At 36.4% G+C, this 24,739-nt stretch overlaps 1 protein-coding gene across 9 annotated transcripts in view; it reads right to left on the bottom strand.

The window, feature by feature from the left end:
• Positions 1-24,739, bottom strand: part of MAGI2 (membrane associated guanylate kinase, WW and PDZ domain containing 2) — a 1,317,383-nt gene that overhangs the window by 254,287 nt on the left and 1,038,357 nt on the right. For all 9 annotated transcript variants that reach the window (XM_079150214.1, XM_079150216.1, XM_079150215.1 and 6 more), the window contains one exon: positions 22,764-22,946. In XM_079150214.1, the coding sequence (XP_079006340.1) occupies positions 22,764-22,946 (183 nt within the window). The remainder of the gene's footprint in view (positions 1-22,763; positions 22,947-24,739) is intronic.

The raw sequence follows: 24,739 nt of genomic DNA, 5'->3' as shown, positions 1-24,739 counted from the left end.
AACAAAGTATGAAGTACTGAATTATCCCATAGGAGGACAGGAAGGTAATACCAAATTTGGACTAAGACAATGGGGTTTGGGTGGATTTCACTTCAGGACATAGAATTTGAGATAGGCCTTAAAGAATTTAAGTATGGAGAAGGAAAAAGTATCCTAAGCTGGCCAAGAGTTGAAAACCTAAGTGATGGGTATTTAGGAATTTATTGTATTATTTTTGCTACTTCTGTATATTATTGAAATCTTCCATAATAAAAACTTTAAAATACCATTTCAGAAGTGGTTGGAATGAGGAAAAGTGAGAGGGATCTTTGCAGGGAATGGCCCAGGTTGGCCAAAGCAGGTAGTAAGGTACCTGAGAAAGCTAGGTAAGATTGTAAAGGATAGTGGCAATAAGGTCAGATGTTGAAAAGCATTGGATAACAGAATTAAAGATTTGAATTTGGGTTGAAATCAGTTTACTGGATCAAATAGAACCAATCCTCATTTTAAATTGCTCATAGTTACATGCAACAAATTTCTAATACTCAGTATTTCCCCTCCACCAAGTCAATGGTGAAATTCATTATTGGTGGTATTTGGTGTCAATGGTATTCTACTGGGGCATCCTGTTTTCAGTGAGGAGTATTCTATGCTTATTGAAGTAATTGAACATACTTCATACGTGAACATTTCAAATGAAAAGTCTGCTTATTTATAGGAACTTAGAGAAAGAAAATGAGGCTAATATTTAAGAAGAGGATATCCTTGCTAGAGGGGAGACTAGATGCATCCCCTTTTCATTCTGGGAAAGGATGTACGCAAGTAGTCTCTTTCTCTATACTCTGTGGTCTATGCTCACTATTCTTCTGTACCTATCTTTCTTCTTAAATCTCTCATTACTGTAATCACATTGAAGTCCATGAGATCTGAGAGACAAGTTACCTTGTGGATAGAACATTAGTAGGTCTGTTCTTAGACTTCTAAGGCTCTTCCTTTAGAAGTCAATATACAGTTGAGTTAGGCATCATGCACTTAAGTGAATTCTTCTAGGTTGTTTTTCATATTATGTGCTTTTAGTTTAATACATTTAAATTATGAGGTTTTGAAATATTCTAGACTTGTCTGCTAATTCTCCAATCCAATGCTTATTAAGAGCACACTGTTATTAGGTGGTATTATCAAGTTTTTAAAATGTCATAAGTTGTTAAAAATTATTACTGTTAAAAATGATTATTCACTAGTGCCATGGAAAAAGCACAGGACCTGAAAGCAAGACACTGATGTCAAGTTTTGGCTTCCTGGTGGTGTGATTTCTCATAAGCTGCTTAACCTCTGTGAGTCTCAGCCTTTTCTTCTGTAAATTAGGTTAATATCAATACCTTTTTCATTAGATTACTGTGAAGATGAAATGGGACATATTATGTCAAAATACTTTGTAAAGCATAATGTAGAGAACAAATGTTACTTATTTTCATCTTAGTAATTATTATTGTAATGGTACTAACTTTGGCCCTTTTGTAGGACACCTTTGTGTTTGCTGGAATATTTTTATGGTCCTTCCTGCTCATTTTGTTAACTCCCTATAAAAACAAAAAGTTATTTTTAAAAAAGTTATTCTCAGATTTTAATTAAGTCTTCCTTTATGAAGTTATATTTTAATACATATTTTTAAAGTAATACCAGCTCTGCTATTTCCAACTATTTAATAATTATTGGTATAGTTAGGTTTTTTGATTCCAACTTCTTGAGTAGAACATTAAGTAGAATATGACATCTTGAAACTGGTTAAGACCTTATTCAGTTGGTGAAAGACACAGGGTGAAGGGATGCCTTGGGTCCTAGCCCAAGATGAGAAGCTTCTGAACTGAGGAGGAACACTGAAGAGAAAGAAAATATGAAGAATTCCAAAGAAATTACAAAGGAAGAGCTGACAAGCCTAGTGACAAGATGAAGTGTGAATGATAGAAGAGATATGTCAAATTTCTAAGATTTTAAGCTTGCTTATCTGGAATATTAATACAAGTAATTGAAGAGGGCATTGGAAAGGGTAAGCCATTTCGAAATAGGAACCAAAAAAGTGACTTTTACCAGGGACATCTTGAGATATCAGATGACATTGGTAGAATATTCTGGTACAGTTGGAAATATGGAATTGGAAGAAAAAGTGAAGATCAAAGCTGAAGATGTGGTGCTGAATGTAGTGAAATAACCAATAACGATCATGGTTAATAATGGGCAACTAACTACGTGATGGGGATTTTTCTAAATGCTTTCTAAGTGCTATATTATTTGATGTTCACATCAAATAGTTTCTCTAATTTACTGGTGATAAAACTAAGGTGCAGAAAAGTCAAATGACTCACCTTACACTGTACAGCTAATAAATAGCTAAGCTGACAAGAATGGATGAGTTTCTCCAGGATCAATAGAGAAAGCAAAAGACCGAGTGAGAGGCAACTCCCATGGGCAGTGGGAAGGTGCAAGAGAAGGAAACCAGAGTCCAGGAGCAGTGAGGAGGCTGGGAAAGAGGGCAGCTGGGCAGTGTCACAGAGCTGGTCAAGGCAGAGTTTCAGGGAGGGGGGTGTGGTCTTCAGTGGTAAATACTTCAGAGAGTTGAGAGCAATGATTCAGAATCTCCGGATTTGTCAGTACTGATGAGACAAGAGGTTAGGCAAAGTGCTGGTTTCAGAAACCAAACTACAAAGGATTCAAGGAAATGGACAGGAAGAGATGGAAGCAGTAGGTACAGAATAATATTTTAATGATACTTGACTATGAAAGAGAGTAACAGAATGATAAAGAGACAAAAGGTATAACAAGCTTTTAAAATTAGAACTCCTCTCTTCCCCTTTTGCATGAGAACACATCATTATAGTTAAAAAAAAAAAAAAGAGAAAGAAAAAAAAAAGCAAATATGAGATGAGGACACACATCATATTTTCTGGATCGTAATTTGAGATAGAGATGGATTATCTTTGTGAAGGCTCATATACTCATCAAAGCTTCAGACTTTGTTTTTCTCCTTCTATTTGAAAAATGTTAGTATGCAAACTCATAGCACCTTCACAAATTCTTAATTTGTTAAAGACACAGAGGGACCTACTGATCTAGACACACTTTTACATAAAAAGGGCATTTATACATTGGCAAGCAAGTGAATGAAATGGTAGATGTGTGTGACGGGGGGACCCATACCCTAAAAGGTGTTAAATTTTATTTTCAAATGTTAGGGATTTTCCCCTTAAAACGAAATTTAAAAACAAAAACATTTAACTTGAACATGAAAAACTAAGGTAAAAAATGGTATAGGAAGGATAATAGAATGAAACGGACATTATTAACTCATGTACATATATGACTGCATGACCTCTGTGATCCTACAATATGTACATTTGGAAAAATGAGAAATTCCACTCCAGTTATGTATGATCAATCAAAATGTATAAATGCATTGTACTACCATGTACAACTAATTAGAACAAACAAGTAAAAAAAAAAAAAAAAAAGAATGAAATTTAGGCATTTTATGAATGAACATTAATCCTAAACCTCTTCCATGGCAGAAACATTTAATCCACTAACAAGTGTAGGTGAATTGTAAATTTAGCTACTACAAAAGTACTATAAAAATTATTTAACCATGGAGGACAAATGACATTAAGTGTATTTGGTCAGCGAAGGGCTAGTTATATAACCAGGAAACTGAAACATATCTTAATAATATAAAAAATTCAAGCTTTATCACAATCAACTCAAAACACCAAACTTGAACTATGAATAACAAAGAATGGAAACAAGGATACCAATATAAATAAAATATTAAAATCTAATTATATGTGCAAGAGGAATTACAAAGAATAGAAAAAGGAAGATATAGATTGCTTTTTGATATATTTAAATAGGTATTCATTAATTAAAAAAAAATCTGAGACTAGATAAGTGGCTCAGTGGTGGAGTAGGCTGTGGAACACTTGCCTAGGATATGTGAGGCCCTGGGTTCCATCCCTAGCAAAAAAGGAAAACAACAAACAAAAAACAAAACTCAGGAAAAAATATCAGTGGAAGAGGAAGCATCCAGGCCTGTGTATTATTATGCACAATGGTCAGTAGGGCATTTTGTTCACTTATTTTTCTACATTTAAGGCTTTAATATTTGTATGCTAAGTAACAATTCTTTTCAGAGACACATAGAACAAAATCATGTTTGCTATTATATAGATTTAAGTTTCCTGTCACTCAATATTTGTTTAAAAATTGATTTAAAAATTATTGTATTTATGACCTAAAGTGATTATGGGAAGGAAGTTATAGAATGGGGATATGTGTTGAAGTTACAGATGCTCTGGAGACATGAGTTACAATGGAGAAATGAATTAACCTAAACTAAGTTAACCCATACTAAGATACTGTTTTCTCTTTGAAAGACCTTTCATTCTCCATTTGTATTAGAAAGATTAATTGAACTTAATGTTTTTGTATTGTTTATCACATAATCAAAGGCTTGGAGCTTTGAGTGCAATGATAGATTCATATATAAGTGCCTAATCTTCAAATAATACTGTAATGGATTCACACTGCATTAAATGGCATTAGCCCAATAGAAGGACTGGGTAGCTTAAAAGCCACATGCCGTATTCTCAGAATATTATTGCTGTGGACATTTTGTTTGATAGCGTGTATTTTACAATGATATATTCATAGGATGCAATGCAGATTAAGTATTTACTAATTCCTTCTCATGACTTTTTCATGAGTTCCATGGATATAAAAGTGACATAACTCTCAAGAAGGGTTTAAAAGATGTTATATTAAGGGATTAAAAGGAAGACTAATGTGATAAATTCATTTTCTATATAAATAATTTATGTCTTGCCATTGGCTTAGGACTCACCTCTCAAAATGAGCAATACTTTGGAAGTAGCAGCTACAATTTGTCATGTGGGTTTCTGTGGTGGTGATGGGAGGGAAGAGGCAGGATGGACACAGAGGTGGTAATTTGTAGGACAGAGAATTTGCTGAGGAATTATTATGCTATCAAGAAAGGAAGAGGACTTACAAAAAGAAGGCTGAGGATGAAGATGGACTTCAGTTATAATACGAATGGCCCACAAGCTAGCCCTTGGCAGCAGTGATCCATAACTCTGAAAGTTCAGAATATTGACTGTGTTAGTAACAGTTTATCAGTGTTAACAAGGGGCATGTTCACACATGATTTCCTGGCCTCTGTTTGAGTTGACAGTTTTTCGGTTGGTTGTTTTTTGCTTGGTAACTTTAACCATCATTCTTTGTCAATTATGGTCATTGTGTAGCATACCTAAATCATGCTCCAGGATCATTAAATATTTTATGCAGTCATTGTTATTCTTTTGACTGTGTAGTTTGTGGTATATATACTCATTAGAAAATAATAAAACTAGCTGACTGCTTTTGTTGGCAGTTGTGTTTTGACTGTATTAGACTGTATTCAATCAATTGTGCTAGTTTCTATTATAAGATAAGACACTGGTCTTCAGAGTTAATTGTTGGACACACCCCTTTATCATGGGTGGACTTCATCCAGCTTGCTGATTTGGACATGCCATAGAAAGACCATGATTTTATCTTGGTTAGATGAACATGTATATTTTATTGTTCCCAACTGGCCATTTATATTATTTTAGAGCTAGAGGGGACCTGGGACATCATCTAATTTACCATCATGGACTTTGGGCATAAAGTCCATAAGTAAGAAGTTACTTTCCCAAGTTTCTAAGTGCTCTAGTTACCATATCATATTGTCTCCCACTTGGAATTAAGTGTTTTGCATTTCTATTTTGTGCAACTTAGTGAAATCAGTAAGTAATGTGATGTGGTATTAAGACACACACTTGGGCTCTGGATGTCTGCGGGCTAGAGGGATAACTCATGTTCAAAATGAATCATGCTAACTGGCATATACTTGGCAGGGTTGCACATTTTGCCATTTTCCCAGAAATAAGAGTTGATGATAGAGTTCATATATCCTGTAATTCCTTTTATTTCTTACAATCACTGCTGTCCATAGAATTTTGTAATGCTATTCATACTCGGTTCTTCCTTGGAGGGTTTCAAACATTGATCAGGGGTATTATTACTAGTCCATTGAGCTCAACTAAATCACATAGCTCCTTGCTCACATACACACATCAGTAATTATAGGCTTGGAGAAGACTGGACATTATGCCAGAAACTCATTTTAAAGGATGTTATCATTCTCAGCCAATTAGCTCAGACTCTATTATATTCAGAATTGCAAACTGTTCAAATAAGGATTAAATGTAATGTATATATATTAAGAGGCTAAGAAATGAAGTCTTCAAATTTGAGCTTACTTTACTATTCTGTTTCAATCTCATTTCTGCCTTTAATCATTTTTATTTTAGTAAGTTTCTATCTTTTTAGAATTAGTTTCCAGGTACACAGTCACATTTGTCATTTACTGGAAGTAGCTGTGGTCATCTTTCTATCCCTATCCCTTTTTATCTCTTCTTTCTCAGTATTGATTTTGTTTTGCTTCAACAATTTCCTGTACTTTCTTTTCCTCACTCCAAAACATTCTTCCTTGAAACTTTTCCGTGATAGAAGATATGCTATTTCTTCAATCAATCAGTGAAGATATTTTGTCACTCCAGGAGTCTCTAGCTTGGGGGTACTTCCACAAATATATTCCAGGAAGACCACTGGGAAATGTCTCCACTGTCCATCTATGCTATGAGTGACAAAGAGTGATCTACCATACTTAGGTATGTCTTGTAAAGTGTCTCTTCATCCCCTATAGCAATTACTTTAGATGGAGGTGTTTTCAGATATAAAGGTGTCCCTACTCACATTTTTCAAGGTGCACCACAAGCAATGAATAAAAGCTTATGTATTCCTATCACTTTTCACCAAACTTAGCCCTGTGATGAAACTTGTATAAAAATGAGAATGTATACTTTTGCTGCATTTAGTGTTGCAGATGCAATGAGCTTCTACCCCTTCTTATTCTTTACATTGACAGGATTACAGAAGGAGCTATCTCAGTGGGATTAATTAAATGAACTTTAAGTGGTATTAATGAAATTTTCAGAAAACATGCTTTACATAGCTGGTCAGAAAAGTAACTCTGTAAGCCTTTATTTATATATCAAAAACTACGAGTTGCTAAAAGAATCTTCTACTATTAACCTATCAACGAACTCTTACAGAATCCACCTATCGCTGGGTAGTGGGTAATTTTGTTTTCACTGTCTTCGTTTCAGTGGATATTGTCAATTAAGCCAAATAAAACTCTAGAAGAAGTCACAGAAAACTTGGTTACAAACCAAGAGGGATTCAGTGAAGATGAAGAAAACATAAAACTTTTTATTAAGAATTTGAGCAGAATTTAAATTACAATCCCAGGGTGCGTGAATGCTTCAAAATCCCTGTAGATTTTACAAACTATGTAAGACAGCAAATGAGCAATCAGGGAGTCTGGCCCCAGAACTAATGAAACTTTGCCAATTTTTTTCTCTTTGTTTTTAAACTGTATAAGTTAATACCTCCCTATTATTGCTTCAATCATGATCTCCAAGGAGTACTGAGTTAGTGTTCTTTAAACAGTTTTGAGACACTCATAAAAGTTCCACATAGGAATGTTGACTTTTCTTTTCCCTCCAAACAGAACAACACATCTTGTTGTTTTTTCCCCCTAAAAACTGTCAGCTCTTTTGAATTGAGCCTATAGCTACATAAAACAATTACTGCATATTGACTTTTTTCCTTTTACATTTACTCAGGCTGATTTTCCATTCTATAAGTTTGTGGCTTAGCAATTATATTCTCACTAAAGGAACTTCTTGAATATTGAATGCAAATTCATTTGTCCTTCTTGCCTTTTTCTCACTCTGTGGGTCCATTTTGACTCTATTGAGCTTTCAGAAGATGTACAGTTAGACCCACTGAGCCAGAACAGGAGAATATGGATGATTAAATATCAACAGTGTGTTGTTCCTCTACTAAATAGAGAATTAGCCATTGGCCTCCACCTAATGAGTCTATAATCTAATTAGACAGATTGATAACACCCAGAAGGGAAAAGATAAGAACATACTTCAGCACAGTGAATTAAAAAGGAGAAAGCAGAATATAAGAATATTTAAGAATGCAAAATCACCAGAAAGCAATAAATAAAAAAACCCTAACAATGAAGCATTTTGCAGTTTTCCAAATTTTTTTTTATAGTTATTTTCTTGTTTATACTACATTACAACCCCTGAGGTTTACTGGGAAGGAATATCAAATACATACTTGAGTCTTAAACATCAACAGAGTACAATGTAAATTCTCATTATTGAGCTATAAGTAACCTCTTTCTGAAATTAATTTTTCTCGTAAAACCTTAGGATCTCATTTCTTACTTCAATACCTCAACCATGTGAGCCAAGGACATCCATACTTTTTCCCTAGAGTAAAGGCAATATATTTGGATTGGTATAAAAGCTTTGAAGATGTTTCTACATTTTATATTATCCTCAGGAAACATTAACTCTCTTGGGATCACTTCTTAAGAAACTCGACATTCCTTCTTCAGTCACATGCTTAAAACTAAATGAGGATTGCAAAGTGCTTTTCTGAGGAGATGGTTTGGCATTAACAGTCACCAAGACCTGCTCTGAATTCCTATTTTATTACACCTTAGTCTCAAACCTTAGTCTAACTAGGTTTATTTTAGATGATCATAGATTTCTTTTCACAGAACATAGCTTTCCTTTAACTTCAATGATCATGTGAAGTCATCTTACAATTCTTAAGTTTTGTGCTTGGTTTGCTTATCTTAATGATATGTTTTAAAAAACTACTTCATGGGTCTTGTATTGAGAAGCTCTGGAAACCTTTACATTAGAACTTTGGAACAACAAAAGATAGCCACAAAAGAAATGTGAAATAACTTCTTAATGTATTTTCTGGTTTTTCCTCCCATGAAATCAATGATGGGTAGGTGCAAAAAAAAAAAAAAAAAAACAAAAAAAAAAAAAAAAAAAAAAAAAACAAAACCAAAAAACCAAAAAACAACTGTGGCAAGGAAAAAAACAACAAACAACAAACAAACAAACACCTATGCTACTATGACATTTCCATACTTCCTGTGTATGAACCTTGTATTTTTCTTTTTAACTAACTATTATAGACAGTGGAGGTGGAGTGGAGTCAGGCAGGTAGAGAAAGAGCTTCTTGATGTCACACCTGAGTGATGAGATACTGAGTCATATGTTCAACCTTTGGCCAGAGCTGGGCTACCTGAGAGATGACTATTCCAGACTCAGACTACACCTCCAGTTCTGGAGAGTTGACTAGTCTCCCAGAAGGTAGTAGAACAAGTCAAGAAGGGTTCTCAGTCTCAGCCTAAGCACATACTGGTGGCGTGGTCTTGAGCTAGTTTCCTAATTTTTCTGAACTTCAGTTTTTTACTTGCAAAATATGTATAATTAGACCTACCCCTTAGGGTTAATATAGAAATTAAATCAGATGCTATATATAAAGAGTTTGGCACAGTGACCTCAAACTCTCAATGAATATTATTGTTAGTTAGACAGCCCATCCATTGTAGGGTAACTCTGTCATTAAGCTATTTTTTTTTTATAATGAATCAAAACTGTCTCTCTACAGCTTTTGCCCATTTGTGGTGTTCTCCTAGCTAAAAGGCCCAAGAAGAATTGATGGAAAACATGACTTCTCTTCTCCCTTTGGCAGCTATTCAGTGTCTGAAGCACTTTGCATTCTTTATGTTGTAGACTTTGGCATATATTCTTACTCTGTTCTCTCATTCCACTGAGTTATGAATGATATAGACTTTGCTGGCAACATAAAAATGAATGCTATTGCTATCATTTCTTTCTGAAAAGGAATCAAAAAGGAAATCATAAAATACTCACCAAGGAACATATAACTATGCAATCGAGCACTGATTTATTTTTGATGAGTTTGATGAGCTGAATCTTCCAAACGTAAACCTTTGAAAGCCTTGTTCACATGCTCCCTAACTTAGACTTAAATGCCTAAGACATTATTAATCTCCCTTCAGGTCTGTTGGATTCACATTTCTGTGGAATCCTCCCTGGCCTCTCCCCAGGACCCCTTATCTTATGAAAGACTAATTTATCTGTCCCTCAGCGGCCTACACACACCTTTTTTGACATGTGCCTCCAGTTGCCATTTAAAATTGTTCACATGCCTCTGTCACTTTTACCAGACTGTATATTCCTTTAGGGCAGATACTATATTATTCACCCACGGGTCCTTGAAAGGACACCTGAGTCTTGCTGGGTACTCAGTGCACATGCAACCCATTCACTGAGCAGTCTTCACTGATGGGAAGGAGGCTGTGTGCAAGAACAAAGTAATTTCTCCATCCACTCCTTTCATTCCTTTCTCATTCCTTCAATGGTATCTTGGGAAGAGTCTTAATTTTCAAGTCACTTCTGGCTCTAATACATCCAGCCTCATTCACAGTTCAACTTCCAACTTGATTTGAATCTCTACCTTCTGCTCCCTGCGTTGGTTGATACTGGGCCCCTGATAGCTTTGAGGTCAGGAGACATGATCCACTTCTGAGTCACTGTCTCTCTCCTCCTGCACTCATCAAGGTCTAGTTCCTCCAGTGTGTCAGGTGGAAAGAGGAAGATGTCTTTTTATTTAACAGATCGGAACTATATCCTGTTTTTGGTCTTGGTTGTGGCTGCTTCTCTGGTAAATAGTGACTGGCCATTGAAGTGGCAGGTATTTGTCCTCAGGCCACTGCGATATTTAGCTTGTTTGAACTCTTCCACCTCTGTCAACTCCTGCCATATTGGGCACTGCCCCCTGTCATGGCTGGTTTTCCTTGCCAAAAGGCAGCTCTTTTGAGTGGTATATGGAAGACAGCTGGCCCAAGTCAGGCTCTGCTCCCCATGGTGACTTTCACCATAGAACACTCACACAGCTTTGTCATGCCAAATCCTGAGCTACAGTGGCTTCACCGCTGGGCCTTTTCTCTATCCCCCCATCTCTGTCAAATTCACTTCTTTCCTAAATTGATTAACCAAGAATGCAGGCTTGCTGCCTGAGCACTTGCTCAATTTGGAAACCAACCCCCCATCTCCCCTTCTTGCAGGCAAGACCAATTTCAGTGAGTAGTGTTCCCCCCCACCCCCAGGCTTCCCAGTCATTTGGATTGAGATGAGAGGTGAGAAACACCCTGCCCTTTCTCATGGGGATGACTTATTACCTGTCAACACAAACACCGTGTCCCACGTCAAGGAAACTACCCTAAAGATTCTCTTTCCCCGTCTCCACCTTTCGTGTGCTTAGACTTAGATTGGAGTGGAGGGTTTATGGTGGTGAGGTAGTGCCAATGTAGTCTGAGGGAGTCTGTGGACTTTAGAGCTAATTCTGTGAAAAGTACCGCTCAATAGCACATTATGAGGTTGACTGAATAACTGAATGAGCAAATGGATTTGTCTATTTTGAACAGTTACTAGTAGATGGAAATACTGGGGCTGTACAGTGAGATGTTAGGTGGATTGTGAAGCAGAACAAGATTAGGCAGTGATGGAACTCAGATGCAAGCCCTGGACGGCTGATGCAGGGATAAGAGCCCAAGTTTTTTATAACCTCTGTCTCAGCAAGGGATGTATTCCTAACACTAATTAATGATGCTGCCTTATGCATTAATAAGAGATTGGGAGAATTACCATGAAAAATTAGTTTTGTATTTTCTAGAATTCGCAACTATGAATAGGGAGGGAAATGTCATTTCTGCCAAAGGCACAGCATCTTGTTCTGCTCTTATGTAAACTCCCTGTCAGGCAATCCCAGAAACTGCTTCCACTTGCCTCTGGGCAAAATGTCTCCTTTTCATAGAAAAATGTCACCTTTTCTCCAGAAAATGGCAGGTGGTTATTTCCCTCCCCCAAAAGGAAAAATGACCTTTGCATTTTGTTTAAAAAAAAAAAAAAAAACTCTCAAGGACTCAAGCCTTGATGAAAAAGACTGAAAACAATTCCATATCTACTTTGTATTTGAGGTTCTACTGTGTAAATTCCGAGATGACACTCTTACCACTGATGTATCCTGTAGGCAAATGTCAGTGACCAAAAAATCCTGGCATCTTGTTTTTCAGGAGTGTTCACTGTATGCAGGGTGGATGTTTGTGTTTCTGCTGCTGTTTCCAGCTCCAACTCACACACATGTTTAACCTCATCACTTTAACACTTGAGAGACTTTATGTACTAATCTAACATCACAATCTTATACACATCCATGAGAGATTCCTTTGAAAAATGCCAGTGTTGCTACAGAGTTTGCTTATCATCACACTTAAAGGTATGTTAAGTACTTCGTATTAAATTTAGAGATGTGGCAATCTAAGTCATTTTTTTTTCCTGCCAAGTATGTTCCTTCTCTCATGAGGACACAGGATAAATATATCTAGCATTCTTTTTCCTTTCCCTCCCTCTAGTCAGATGAGAAAACAGGAAAGGCAAACAACAGAAGAGAAGCAATCATGTTGGGACTCAATACTCTAAAATAAGGAGAGAAGGGTGTGAAGGTGATGATATAGTAAAGACAGTTCCAGGTTGTCAACCTGGGCTTCACAAAGCCGAGTTCCAACTTGAGTCAATATACATGGTGGATTTTTTTTTTTTTTTTCTTTCTGGCAAGAGTTCGCACCAGGAAGACATGCAGAATCTACCTCACAGAGTTGGATTTTCCAACAAAGTGGTGAATTAGATGATGACACTTAAGATTTACCGTGTGTGCTCTTGTCGGTTCATGCAAATCCTCAGCTGAAGCATGTGAGCAGCACATTAATTACATTGGATACAGGAATAATGTTTCTGCAGCTGCAGCAGTTTGGATATTTGCAGACTCCGGCCTACTCCATCTCTAATTTCCCTGGCAGCTTGCAAAAACCAGCAGAATTACACTTATAAACAAAGGTCTGCATGGTAATTTATCTCCTATTGACTTCAGTGAAGTCTCTTCATTTAGAATGCTGAGATTTATAATTATGAACTAAGATCTAAAACTTAGCTGAAAAATGAAAGACATTTCTTTCCTCTTCTCATTCACACTGCCCATGTCTGTGGATGATGACATTTATGTGTTCCCATTTGTACAATCACGCTATTCATTGGGTACTAACATCCCATTGTGAACATCTGTAAGAGTATGGGCCAACATCCGATATAGATTTTTAACTCAGGAAATATTATTTCTCTTAACGGAAATGTTTACCTTGCCTCATGTGTTCTCTAACTATCTTACTCTCTTTCGACTTTTTATTTGTTATGAATCAAGCCGGACTTCTTTTTTGGAGTGAGTTATCATTTTAAAAATGAAAGCCTGTAATGAATAAATGAATATTAGGTTTTGAGTTCTATAAAATATATCTAGCAAAAAGGAATTAGAATCCTTTGAAACACCTAAATGACACTCAACCCAACTGTCAAAGTACTTGCACACAAAAGAGGTAGTATGTCCCTATTTCAGCTGCTGATGGGATAAAGGTTGCCAATACATTAACCACAGTAATAAAATTTTTTCCAATGCCTCCTTTAAATCTAAAATAATTTAAAGAAGCAAGGTTTATCTTTAAATGTTCAGTGCAGAACCATTTCATTTCTAGAATCCACAGGGTGAAATTCCTAAGGCGTTCATAGATCCTTTCACATATCACTCCCAGAATACTAGAGCTTTCTTCAATTTTTTGGAAGACAGTCTTATATATGTTAATGGTAGCTACCATTTTCAAGAGATTCTATGTGCTACAGCCTTTCTAATAAGTATTTTATATGCCATAAATCATCTGAAGATATGTTTTGTTAAACTAGACTAAGAAAAGTCTTAATATTTTAGGGGGGACATAAACAATAATCTATGACTCCTACAGTATATCTTAGGACTCTGTTATAATCCATGTCAGAAAATCAGTGCTGCACAGATTCATTGATTTGTTCAATCAACAAATTGGACATTTTTCACGTATCAGGTAACCACCTGAGCCATGGGGATTTTAGTGATCAAGTCACACAGTGGTCTCTTCCTTAGAGAGCTTATTCTCCAGAGAAGGGTGAAAACAAAGCTCATAGTTCAGCTAGGGAGGGGCAGGTACAAATAAGCGACTTCCACAAAAAGCAGATCTTGTCCTGGTAAACTAAAGGCTCAGTTCCATTAGGTAAGAAGATGAGAGTAGCAGGACCTGAATGAAATTGATACTATTTAGAAGAATGCATATGGCAATGTAGACAGTGGAATCTGGGAAATCTTTGCACCCATCTGTGTCGTTTTGGTTTATTTATAAGCAAGTGAATTGGTGATTTTGGACCCAGATTTTAAAAAAATTAAAATGAGCTGGGCATGGTGTTCTGTAATCCTAGTGATTTGGGAGGCTGAGGCTGGGCAATTGCAAGTTCAAAGCCAGCCTCAGCAATTTAGTGAGGCCCTAAGCAATTTAGTAAGACTGTATCTCAAAATAAAAAAATAAAAATGTCTGGGGATGTGGCTCAGTGGGGATGCACCCCTGGGTTCAATCTCTGGTACCCTTCCCCCCAAATAAGATAAAATGAGGAAAGTTCTTAAATGCATTTAGATAATACCTTTGCTACAAATATGTCTATCATAAACTGAACACCTTTCACTAGTATACCTCAGTCAGTACCTCTTTCATGTTAACCCCATAATCTCCAAGCCATTGCCATTACATTTAAATAACAAGCTTTCAGATTTTTAAAATGCCAATTTTATACCTAGTAAGAATACTTTAATCTAATATCCCTGGTGTGATAATGTCTAGCATCATTTTGAGTTGTGCTCTTAGAATAAGTCAAGGTCCTACCTACTTCCTGTTTTAGCTGCTAGGAGAGCCAGGGAATCTGAACTATAAATTAATGAAAAGCTTTTGTGTAGAATAACTTTAAAATAATGGTAATAAAAGTACATTGTCTTCCATATTTAATAGCTTGAAAATGATCATGAATATCATTACTTAATCACATATCTTATCCCCAAAGATACCAATATTAGGGGAAAAAAAGCTTTAAAGTAGTAGACTTCACTTTATCTGTGTTAAAATGGTAACATTTTTATCCTAGTGCAGAGATGAGAACTAGAATATGACTTGTATAGTTGTCCCTTCTCAAGTGACCTTTTATCCAGAATGTGATTTTAAATGAAGAGGGCATAAAGAACACTGTACAGGGCAAAAAGAAGAAGGACAAAAGATAGAAATAAGCAGAAAACAGGAATCATTATAGCATTTGGATCACAAGGGTCTCTTTTTAAAGCTAAATGAGTTATTGATGAAGCATAACATGATTTAAGAATTGGTACAACAAAACAATTTTTAAAATCCTCTCAAGTGGTTTGTTTTGTAGCTAAAAATCAAGCACTTTGTCAATTGTGACCTGTGTATCACTTATATGTCATCCTAAAAGGTGGACAGTGGATAGAAAGCATTCAGTGTGATTCTCGCCCTCACTGTGAAATGTCCAGTTATTGATCTGGAAGAAACATCACTTTGGTGGAGATACTAAGTATTCGAACAAAATGAAGTGGGGTTTTGAAGGTTAGGTATGCTTGGAAAGAATCAAGAGTAAATATATTGACAGGTTAAACAAGCACAGTTTATTTCTTCTCCACTGGAGATATTAGTATAGTTCGGCTGGCTGGAAATTCAATTCTGTTTTCTTGCTTTTATAGAAACTGAACTGGTTTTGTAACACCTAACATTCATAAATCTCTAAAGAGGCAAAAAGAATATTATTATATCAGAGCATTTGTTTTAAAAAATGTTATCTAACATAGATCTGAGTTTGACTATTTTGCAAGATTAATTTTTTTTTAAAATTGAATTGTTACAACCACCTCCTTTAATTTTATTGGAAAGATAAAGTTAAAGATCTGGTGATTTCACTGCTCATAATCTCTGGATATGGAATTTTGATTCACTATTATTTGTCATTAGTTCTACAGAGAATGGGAAGGGAAAACATTATCAATATTTCTGTGCCAGCAACACTGTGAGGGCAGTGAGAGCCCCCTGAGAGCAAGAGGTAATTTTCTCAGGGAAATTTGAATAAACTGGAAAAAAAAATCAGAAACCAAGACATCATAAGAAGATACTGTGATACTGTGATAGATAAAAGATTACTAATTTTTTTTGGCCATTTTTCCATCATTGAGTAATGCTTGGTTCCCTTCCTCTTGAACTTGGGCTGACTTAAGTCTTTTTCTGATTAACGGAAGGAGGTCAAAGTCATGGTGTACAGCTCAAGGTCTCAGAGGATTGACAGCTCTCCCTTTTTGCGCTCCTGGAACCCTCAGCTACCATGCAGAATGAGCAAACCACCTAGAAGTTGAGACCATGTGGAAAGAGATGCCTGGTCAGATCTGGGTGTTGCAACCATCCCTGCTGAAGCATCAACATGGGAATAAAACCACTAGCACATCCCAGCCCTCGGAGGGCTTCCACAGGACTACAGCTGTGTGAGTCCTGCAGAGAGCCTCCTAGAAGAGTGTGACCCACCTGATCCCACGTGAGATTGCAGCATTATAAACAAATGATAGATTGTTCCTTAAAATCAGTGAGATTTGGCCTGATTTGCTATGTAGCCAAAAAAAGAATAGTGGGTGCTTCAAAAGAGTAAACACATTATATTTCTCTGATTAGTTCATTTGCTTCTTGCAATTGATAAAAAAACGCCGGAATGGTTTACAGTACCTAAATGTGAGCACTTCATCATAGAGGTGAGCAGTGGTACAAAACTGGTTGATTGATCTTTATAAGGTGGCCAGTAGGTAAGGGGGCAATGACCAGAAGAGACTACAGCAGTGTCTGCTCAAAACTGAAAAGTGAGCCTGTTATGGATATTAGGAGGTGGTGGGAAGATAATGAAAACCTTTTCAAATAACTTCTTAGATTTTCTCATAATGTTTTCTCCTGAATGTTCAATTAACCACCATGGAATTTTATTAAATTGCTAAGGAGCGAAGCACAGCTGCTGGGGTCCCTGGAGTGGAGAGAGGCACAGGGATGGGGAGCACAGGGGTGGAGAGGAGTGTAACTGCCCCTCTGAGAGCAGGGCTATCAGGAATGTGCACAGCACCATGGCCTCTACTTAGTCCCCACTCTTCTCCAGGAGCAAAGGGTAACTAAGATTCCTGAGAATGCAATCTTGAAACAAGTATCCCCAAACAGTATTGAAGGCCCCAAAGAGTGAAAAGTTGCTCATAGTTCATTGTCCTGGGCTAATTTCTAGAAGTCAGTTTATGTGGCTGATAAGAGAGGTAAATGTAAGGATTCGTCTGCTTTTTTGTATTGGGCAGATGACCACAGACTCTATGCCAAAAGTTAGTGCCAAAAATATACATAAATACCCCTTTAAAGCAATTCTGAGCAGAAGCTGTATTGAGAGATGGTGAGGATAGGATGGAGATATTTGCTAAACTGGAAAGTAGATGGGAAAAGAATCTTTTAGCTATCATTACCTGTAGTGGTCTTCATACCTCAGTGGGTATATACTGCAGATTCTAAGACTTCTACTTCAAGACAACAGACTGAACATACACAGCTAGTCTGTTTAACAAAGAAATGAATAACCCACAGCAGTAAAGGGAACCTGAGAGAAGCTATTATCTAAGAGGGCCATAAAAGACAAAACAACAAGAAAATTGAAGAATAGAGAATGTCAATAAAGGCATGATAGATGATGTATCAGACTTTGGAAGGTATACTCTAGAACATGAGTTGCTAAAACCTGATGCTGCCTATAATTATAAATAAATATTTATTGGAACAGCATATAAATGAATAAATGAACATACCTGCTTGTTCACATGTGTCTAGGGCTCCTTTCATGAGGGTGGAGTCGAGTTGTGACAGAAGCCCCTGGCCTAAAAAGTCTAAAGTATTTATTATATGGCCCTTTATAGAAAGAGTTTGCTGATTCTTATTCTAGTATGTTCTTGGAAGGGACAGTAACAAGGACAAGATGGACTCTCAGTTTGCTCCACAAAACCTCAGAAAGAATAGGGATCAGGAAACATCTGATATGAGTCTATAGAAGCTTTGCTCTGCCACACACCCACTTGGAGAACTCTCCCCAAATACCCTAAATCAGAGAATAAGGTTGTCCCCCAAAATGCAAGTCAAAAGCCCCAGAGAACAAGCTAGACATTCACATTCTGTTCCTGCCTCATAATCCTAAGTAAATTTGACCAGTCTTCGAAGACTGCTACAAATACAGGATTTCAAGTGACTTTTCAGTGTTTTACTTTTAAATAGGGACAATTGAGGATAATAAGATATGGGCATGGTGCTTTAGAGCCATGAGGACACACAAGAGGACATGGCTATGGAGAAGAGTGGACTGCCATTCTTAATATTGCATATTAAGAGACCCTCTAGAACATTCATTATGATGGTACTTTTGGGAGAAAACCATAGGATTGTTTTTATTTTATTTATTTATCTATTTATTTATTTTTGGTACCAGGGATTGAACTCAGGGGCACTTGACCCCAGAGTTACATCCCTAGCCTATTTTGTATTTTCTTAAATTTAGAGACACAGTCTCCCTGAGTTGCTTAGTGCATCACTTTTGCTGAGGCTGGGTGTGAACTTGTGATCCTCCTGCCTCAGCCTCCCAAGCTGCTGGGATTACAGGCATGCACCATTATACACAGCCATAGGACCATTTTAAGAAAGATATTGCAGTAAAACAATTAAAAGACAAAGTGAAACTCAAATGGTATTTAAGGGAAACTATGTATTTATGATTTATTATTAGGTTCAATGAACAAATGTACAGTTATAATAATTCAAAATCTGTATAAGTTTTACTCAAATTAGTTGTAAAACTATTGAGAGGATGTGGGAGAGTAGACAGGGTATATAGGAACTAAAGCTCTATTTCTTTCTAAAAAGAAGTAAATACAAGTCATGTCTAAACTGTTAAGATATGTAAGTGCATTAATTAGAAGTGTGAAGGTAGCCATCAAGAGAAACACCTACTAGAGTACCAACTGACTGCATCTAGGATATGCAGCTGGAAGGTGGGAAGGGGCAGGGCAGGCAATGTTTTATGCAGCACAAATATTTTGATGCTAGTTTTTTTTAACCATGTGCGTGTCTAACTTTAACAATTTAAAAAGTATATCAGTGCACATTCCCAAGCACCATTTCCTGAAATTTAGAATCTGCATGTCTAGGGGCACAGGAATTTGCATTTTTAAAAACCTTCCAACTGGTTCTGACAAAGTCAGACTTGGACCCTGACTCTTACAAACAAAGACATTAAAGTAGCAATCAGCACAAAAGCAGCAACAGTGATCTGCTCAAATGAAGAAATGCCAGAGGCTGGCGCGTGCCACCATGTTTAACTTTAAGGATACTTGCTGTGATCTTATTAATATAATGGGTAAATATTTTTAAAGGGCAAATAAAAACTAACAGATTGTAAGTGACTTTGCAATTCTACCCCCCTCTTTGGGACAACCTTACGGATAGGTCAGCTTTCCTCTCTACATGTGTTGACAACCACAAACCTTGATTCAGAACTTAGCCTGGGGTAAAACAGGAAACATGCAGCAAGGAATGCTTTTCAGGCTGAAGGATGTTATATAAATATCTTTCGGATTCTGGCTTCTATGCAAGTCAAGTTAAATCAAACTTGATTTTTAAAATACTTTAAAGAATGTTAACAGGTCTCTGGTGCCTGATCACTTGAATGTGTAGAATACTTAAAAATCAGAAGTTAGATGGTTTCTGGGCTTCATGTTAATTTCATCTGAGCAAACTTCTTCTGGAATATTGTAGTACCAGTGGGAATTGGCTCAATTAGCTGTCAAAAAGCAGCCAGAAGCACACTGCCCTTCTTTCTCTTGCACTCTACTCTTTCCCAAGAGTCAGTGCTGACTAAGAGACAAAGAATTCCCCAGCCTTTCTGTTTCTCCTGTGTAGGATCCTCAGTCAACTTTTCAGTACAGGAGATTTTTCTTTGTGTCCCAACAAACTATTGACATCTCTTTCCCTAAATTAAAGACCACCTAAAGCTAGGAAACTTAATTGAAATATTTTCATGCATATTTCAATATCAAATGAGACTACTCAGTTTTCAAATATCAATGATTCAATGATTTATCTTTTTATCTATCTGTAGTTTCTATTATTTTGTTAATTCTTGAAGTTTATTTTTTATATGAAGTCACTACAAAAAAGAAAAATGATTTTGTCCTTAACATATATATCTTCTTTTAAATTTCATCCAGAAACTGGAAAGGAGGTTTGTTTTCGCCTCAGTGCTAGGCTACCTTATCTAGGTATCAAAAACTAGGCTGTGTTATGAAAGAGGACATCAGGTTAAGTACCCCTGAGTTCAAACCCCGGTCTGGGAAAAAAAAAAAAAGAACCTCAGAATCAGTCCATTCAATTTTCAATTTTCACTTCTTCATTTTTAAGAATATTCATCCATCTGAGAACTCATGAGTACCCACTGTTTGCCTAGTGCTATTTTAGTTTCTAGAGATACACAAATACATAAGACATCAGTCATAGAGTAAAATCTTTATGTCTAACTAGTTGAAAATGCATATGATAATGGTTTTAGATATAGGTATATGTGCATTTATATTTTTATTTGAATATATAACTATTTACCATTCTTTGATGATTGTTGCAAGTCTAAGCAGTTAACTATTACCTCTTGTGATTATTATTTTACTAGATATGTCACCATAAACACATGTTGAAGATGACTTATTAATATGTACTGTGATGGCATATAAACCTTTTCCTGGGTCTTCCCACCTCTGTGCTTCTGCACATGCTGTTGCCTCTTTTGACAGTCTTCTTTGCTTGTCCACCCAGTAGATGTCTAGTCCTCATTCAGAACTGTCAGGCACCATCTCCTCTATGAGGATTTCTCTAAGCATCTCCCCACAAAGCTGTCCCTCCTTTCCTCTGTTCTATTTCTGTACTTAAGTACTTATTTTTATTGTTGCATTGATATAAATATTCATTAAGATATCACTCATATTTCTACACTGTGAACTTCTTGAGGACAGATACAGTTGTCTCTTTGGTTTTGCATCCCCATTAATTAGCAGAACATTTGGCTTATACAGATGATCACTAAATATTTGCTGAACTGCAGAGCCATTCTCTCTATTTTAACTTGTGGAATGTCACAAAAGTGTGTTTAGCTTTGTTTTTAAATAATCACACTATTAGAAGTAAACATGAAATATTTTGGAATATTTAGGAAGAATTACATTTTGTTTCATTAACTCTTGTCCAATGAGGGAATTTCCATCACCATAAAAGTCTAATGCAATTATATAGTTAGCAACACACTTTCCTTTTTAAAAATGTCTGATGCTTGCTCCCTGACTTCTGATTTTGTGCCAACAGAATGGCATGATAGACTCATCATTGTGTCACGATTGCTTGCTCCTGCGCCTGATGCCCACCCCCCAAAGATGTAAACTCCTTGAGAGCCAGGTCCATGTCACAACTGTCTTTGAAATTTCATCTCCATTTTAAAGGAGATCAGTCATCTATTATATGCATTTTTACTCACTAGTGAGCAGCAGTACCAAATACACTCACAGGGCATCTTGAAAAAAGTTATTTATACAGAAACTAATAAATGATAAGACAGTATTGGTAATTTTTAAAATAAAAAGTGTCAGAGGAAGACCTTGATTTTATGTTTCTCCACAGACAAACCCCTTTGAAGCTCATGGAGGAACAACTCATAAAGGTCACAACATTGCCATCTCTACACCCAGAGTGAGTCTTTAATTTTTATATGTAATAGGATCCAGAGACTTTAGAAAGATGATACCAAAAATTAAATCAACATAGTGAAAAGTGTAAATATGGTGATGGATTATATTTCTTTGGAGATATAATTACTGCATAATATTCTAAGGTTTAAGAAGTTACACTATAAAACTCTTGAACTGGCATTTTAAATACACAAGATCAAATTTAATTTCTTCATTTTTTTCTAGATAAAGAAATTAATATTCATAAGTTATGGAACTCATTCAAAGTCATGGGCCAGGTAGGAGAATTTAAAATCAGACTGTGAAATCAGACCTAGTTCATTACTTTTTCCTTTACTCTGTGCACTTTTCATATTTTATATTTTCATTCCCTTAACAATTTTCTTCTATATTTCCATGTGAAATTAATTTCAATTTAGAGATAGATAGACATCTAAGTAATTGTATATGAAAATTAATTTGTAAGGACTAGGAAAAAACCCATATACTAGAAAATTGTATGGGGACATATAAAGACTAATGCCATTTAATTTTTTTTCTCTATCAGATGGGCATGCATATTTAAATATCTAACCTGGGCAATTTAGACAAAGAATATTGCAAGATTAATATAGATTTAAAAATATGGGTGGCTGAACATAAGTTAGGAAAATGTGAAGTGTTAATCACATCCCAAAGAAGGAGCTCTGGAGATGAATTAGAAAAGTATAAATCTTAAGAGTCCATTGAATCTAACAAACAGAGTGGCAGTGTGAAAAAATAAGACAAAAATGATATACAAAGTTGTTTCTTAATTACTTCCTCTTGATAATGTTAAATTTAGAAAAAATAAAACTTGGGTTTTTTCTAAAGTGAAGTTTCCTTTGACTTTTGAATTAAAAACACAAACGTAGCATCATATAATTGCCTCCAAAAAAAAAAAAAAAAAAAAAAAGATGTTGTAAAACCAATTTCTCAAGCGCTAAGAAACTCACCTGTTTCCATCTTTCCATCCTGTGCTGCAGGTCCATCTGGAATCACGCTTTTCACCTGCAGAAACTCATCAGGCTCATCTCCACCAATGATGGTAAATCCAAAACCCATGTTGCTCTTTTTTAGGGTGGTGCTCAGGAATGTTCCCTTCAACTGGGATGCATCCCGGGTGAAGAGTGGTTTTTCTACATTGGCCAATGTAAGTTAAAAAAGAAAAAGCATGTTTAAGGCAAGTTCTCAGACAACAGAAAGCCAGCCAACGAGCAGCAATCCCAGGGGTGGAAGTGAGTGAGGGTCTTACACAGTAATGCAAACAAGTGGTGGCTGCAAAAGGAGCAAGACTGCTAGAACTTTCTACAAATGCAGAGCAGTCCCAAGCATCCAGGGAAAATGCAAAGGCTGTTTGGTTTGGAAAGTGACTTTTTATTAAGTCAACATTTCTATTCATTAAGTTAGCTTTCTTATATTTTGAAAGGGCTCTATCAACAGGCTTCCTGAGCCTTCAGATAGAGGACAGAGAGCCCAAATCATCCAGACACATCTGGATATGTTCCTCTTATAGTTATGAAAGATCCCAGGTAGGAGGTATGTGAGTGGCCAGTCCTTCACAGAACCTTGAAGAGAGAGAAAGGTACAAAACAAAAATGGACTTTGTTGTTATATTAAAGAGACTAATGGCACAGCATTTAAGCATGTGCAGATATAGAGAAGCAGTAGAATGTGAACACATATTGAAAGGTCCAAATTGCTTAGAAAGAGTACCTGGATGTGGGACTGAATTAATTTCTGCTTATACCCCTATACGGTGAAATTCTGTAATCAGATAAGTAAATTTATGCTGACCTGAACATGTTTAGTACATCCAAAAAATGTGAGAAAAAAGGCAAGCTGATGCTTCTAGATAGAATTATGAATGTAAAGGTAACACATTTTGTAACAAAATGTTCACACATCCAAATCATGGGCCTACATAATCTGAACAGAACTTGAGTCTTCTCATTTAGTTTGCCCACTAATTTGTTATATAATAGGCTTTTCTGGCTACCATCTGTAATAAATATATTTCTAAGCATATTAAATGCTTTGAAAATAACAGTCATACTGAGACAGAATTAGGCATCTCCTTTAAATCTCACCTAAGTATTTTATGATACTTTTTTAGTTGTTACATTTGGTTGATATGATTTGCTATTCCTAATAGCCAAACTGTATGTGGTAACTCAGTAACTATTTTGTATGATACTTTTGTTGCTACTGTTTGGGCAATATACAATAAACAAAGTAAAATGGTGAGTCATTATATTGGAGTTTTACTTTATCTCTCTGTCCACTTACATATCAGATATATCTTTATTGAAAGCAGAGTTTCTTTAAAACATAAATGAAAAACAAACAAACAAACAAACAAAAAAAAACCACATACAATCTTCTCACCTATGTGTACCAAAGCAATGCTTTCAAGTGGAGGAACACTCCTGAGAGGACCTTTACATTCATTTCACTGTGCTGCAGTGCTCAGTGTGAACACTGGGTGTGAACACTCGGTGTGAACAGCAGGCAATTCTAGACTCCTGAGTCCAAAGCATCTTTGTGACTTTTTTTTTTTAATGAGTAGAAGCCCATAAAATGTGATCGTTTGTGCAGCGACTCATACTACTACGTGGCTCTCAGGTACAGGCCTGCAAGCTGCCCTGAGACATACCGAAGGGCCGTGGTCTCCCTGTGTGGTCACGGTGATAGTAAGACAAATCATTGACGCTGCGCGACCTCTCCGGGGCAGGGCGGAATTGGATGGATTTGGGCCTAGGTAATGTCGATGAGGAGCTGGCTACTGTCACAAAGGAGAACAAGCCTCATTCTTATGCTTAGTCTTCAGAAGACAAACTTGAGTCTATGAATCACTGCAGTTTATAGAAGCACTGTCAAAACCCATTAATCTCCACCTGGCAACACGCTGTAAACTCCTATAAGGTATTGC

The sequence above is a fragment of the Sciurus vulgaris genome (assembly GCF_902686455.1).
Source record: "Sciurus vulgaris genome assembly, chromosome: 8".
Lineage (NCBI taxonomy): Eukaryota > Metazoa > Chordata > Mammalia > Rodentia > Sciuridae > Sciurus > Sciurus vulgaris.
Note: the sequence above shows the minus strand (reverse complement) of the source record. Positions and strands in the feature narration are given on the sequence as shown.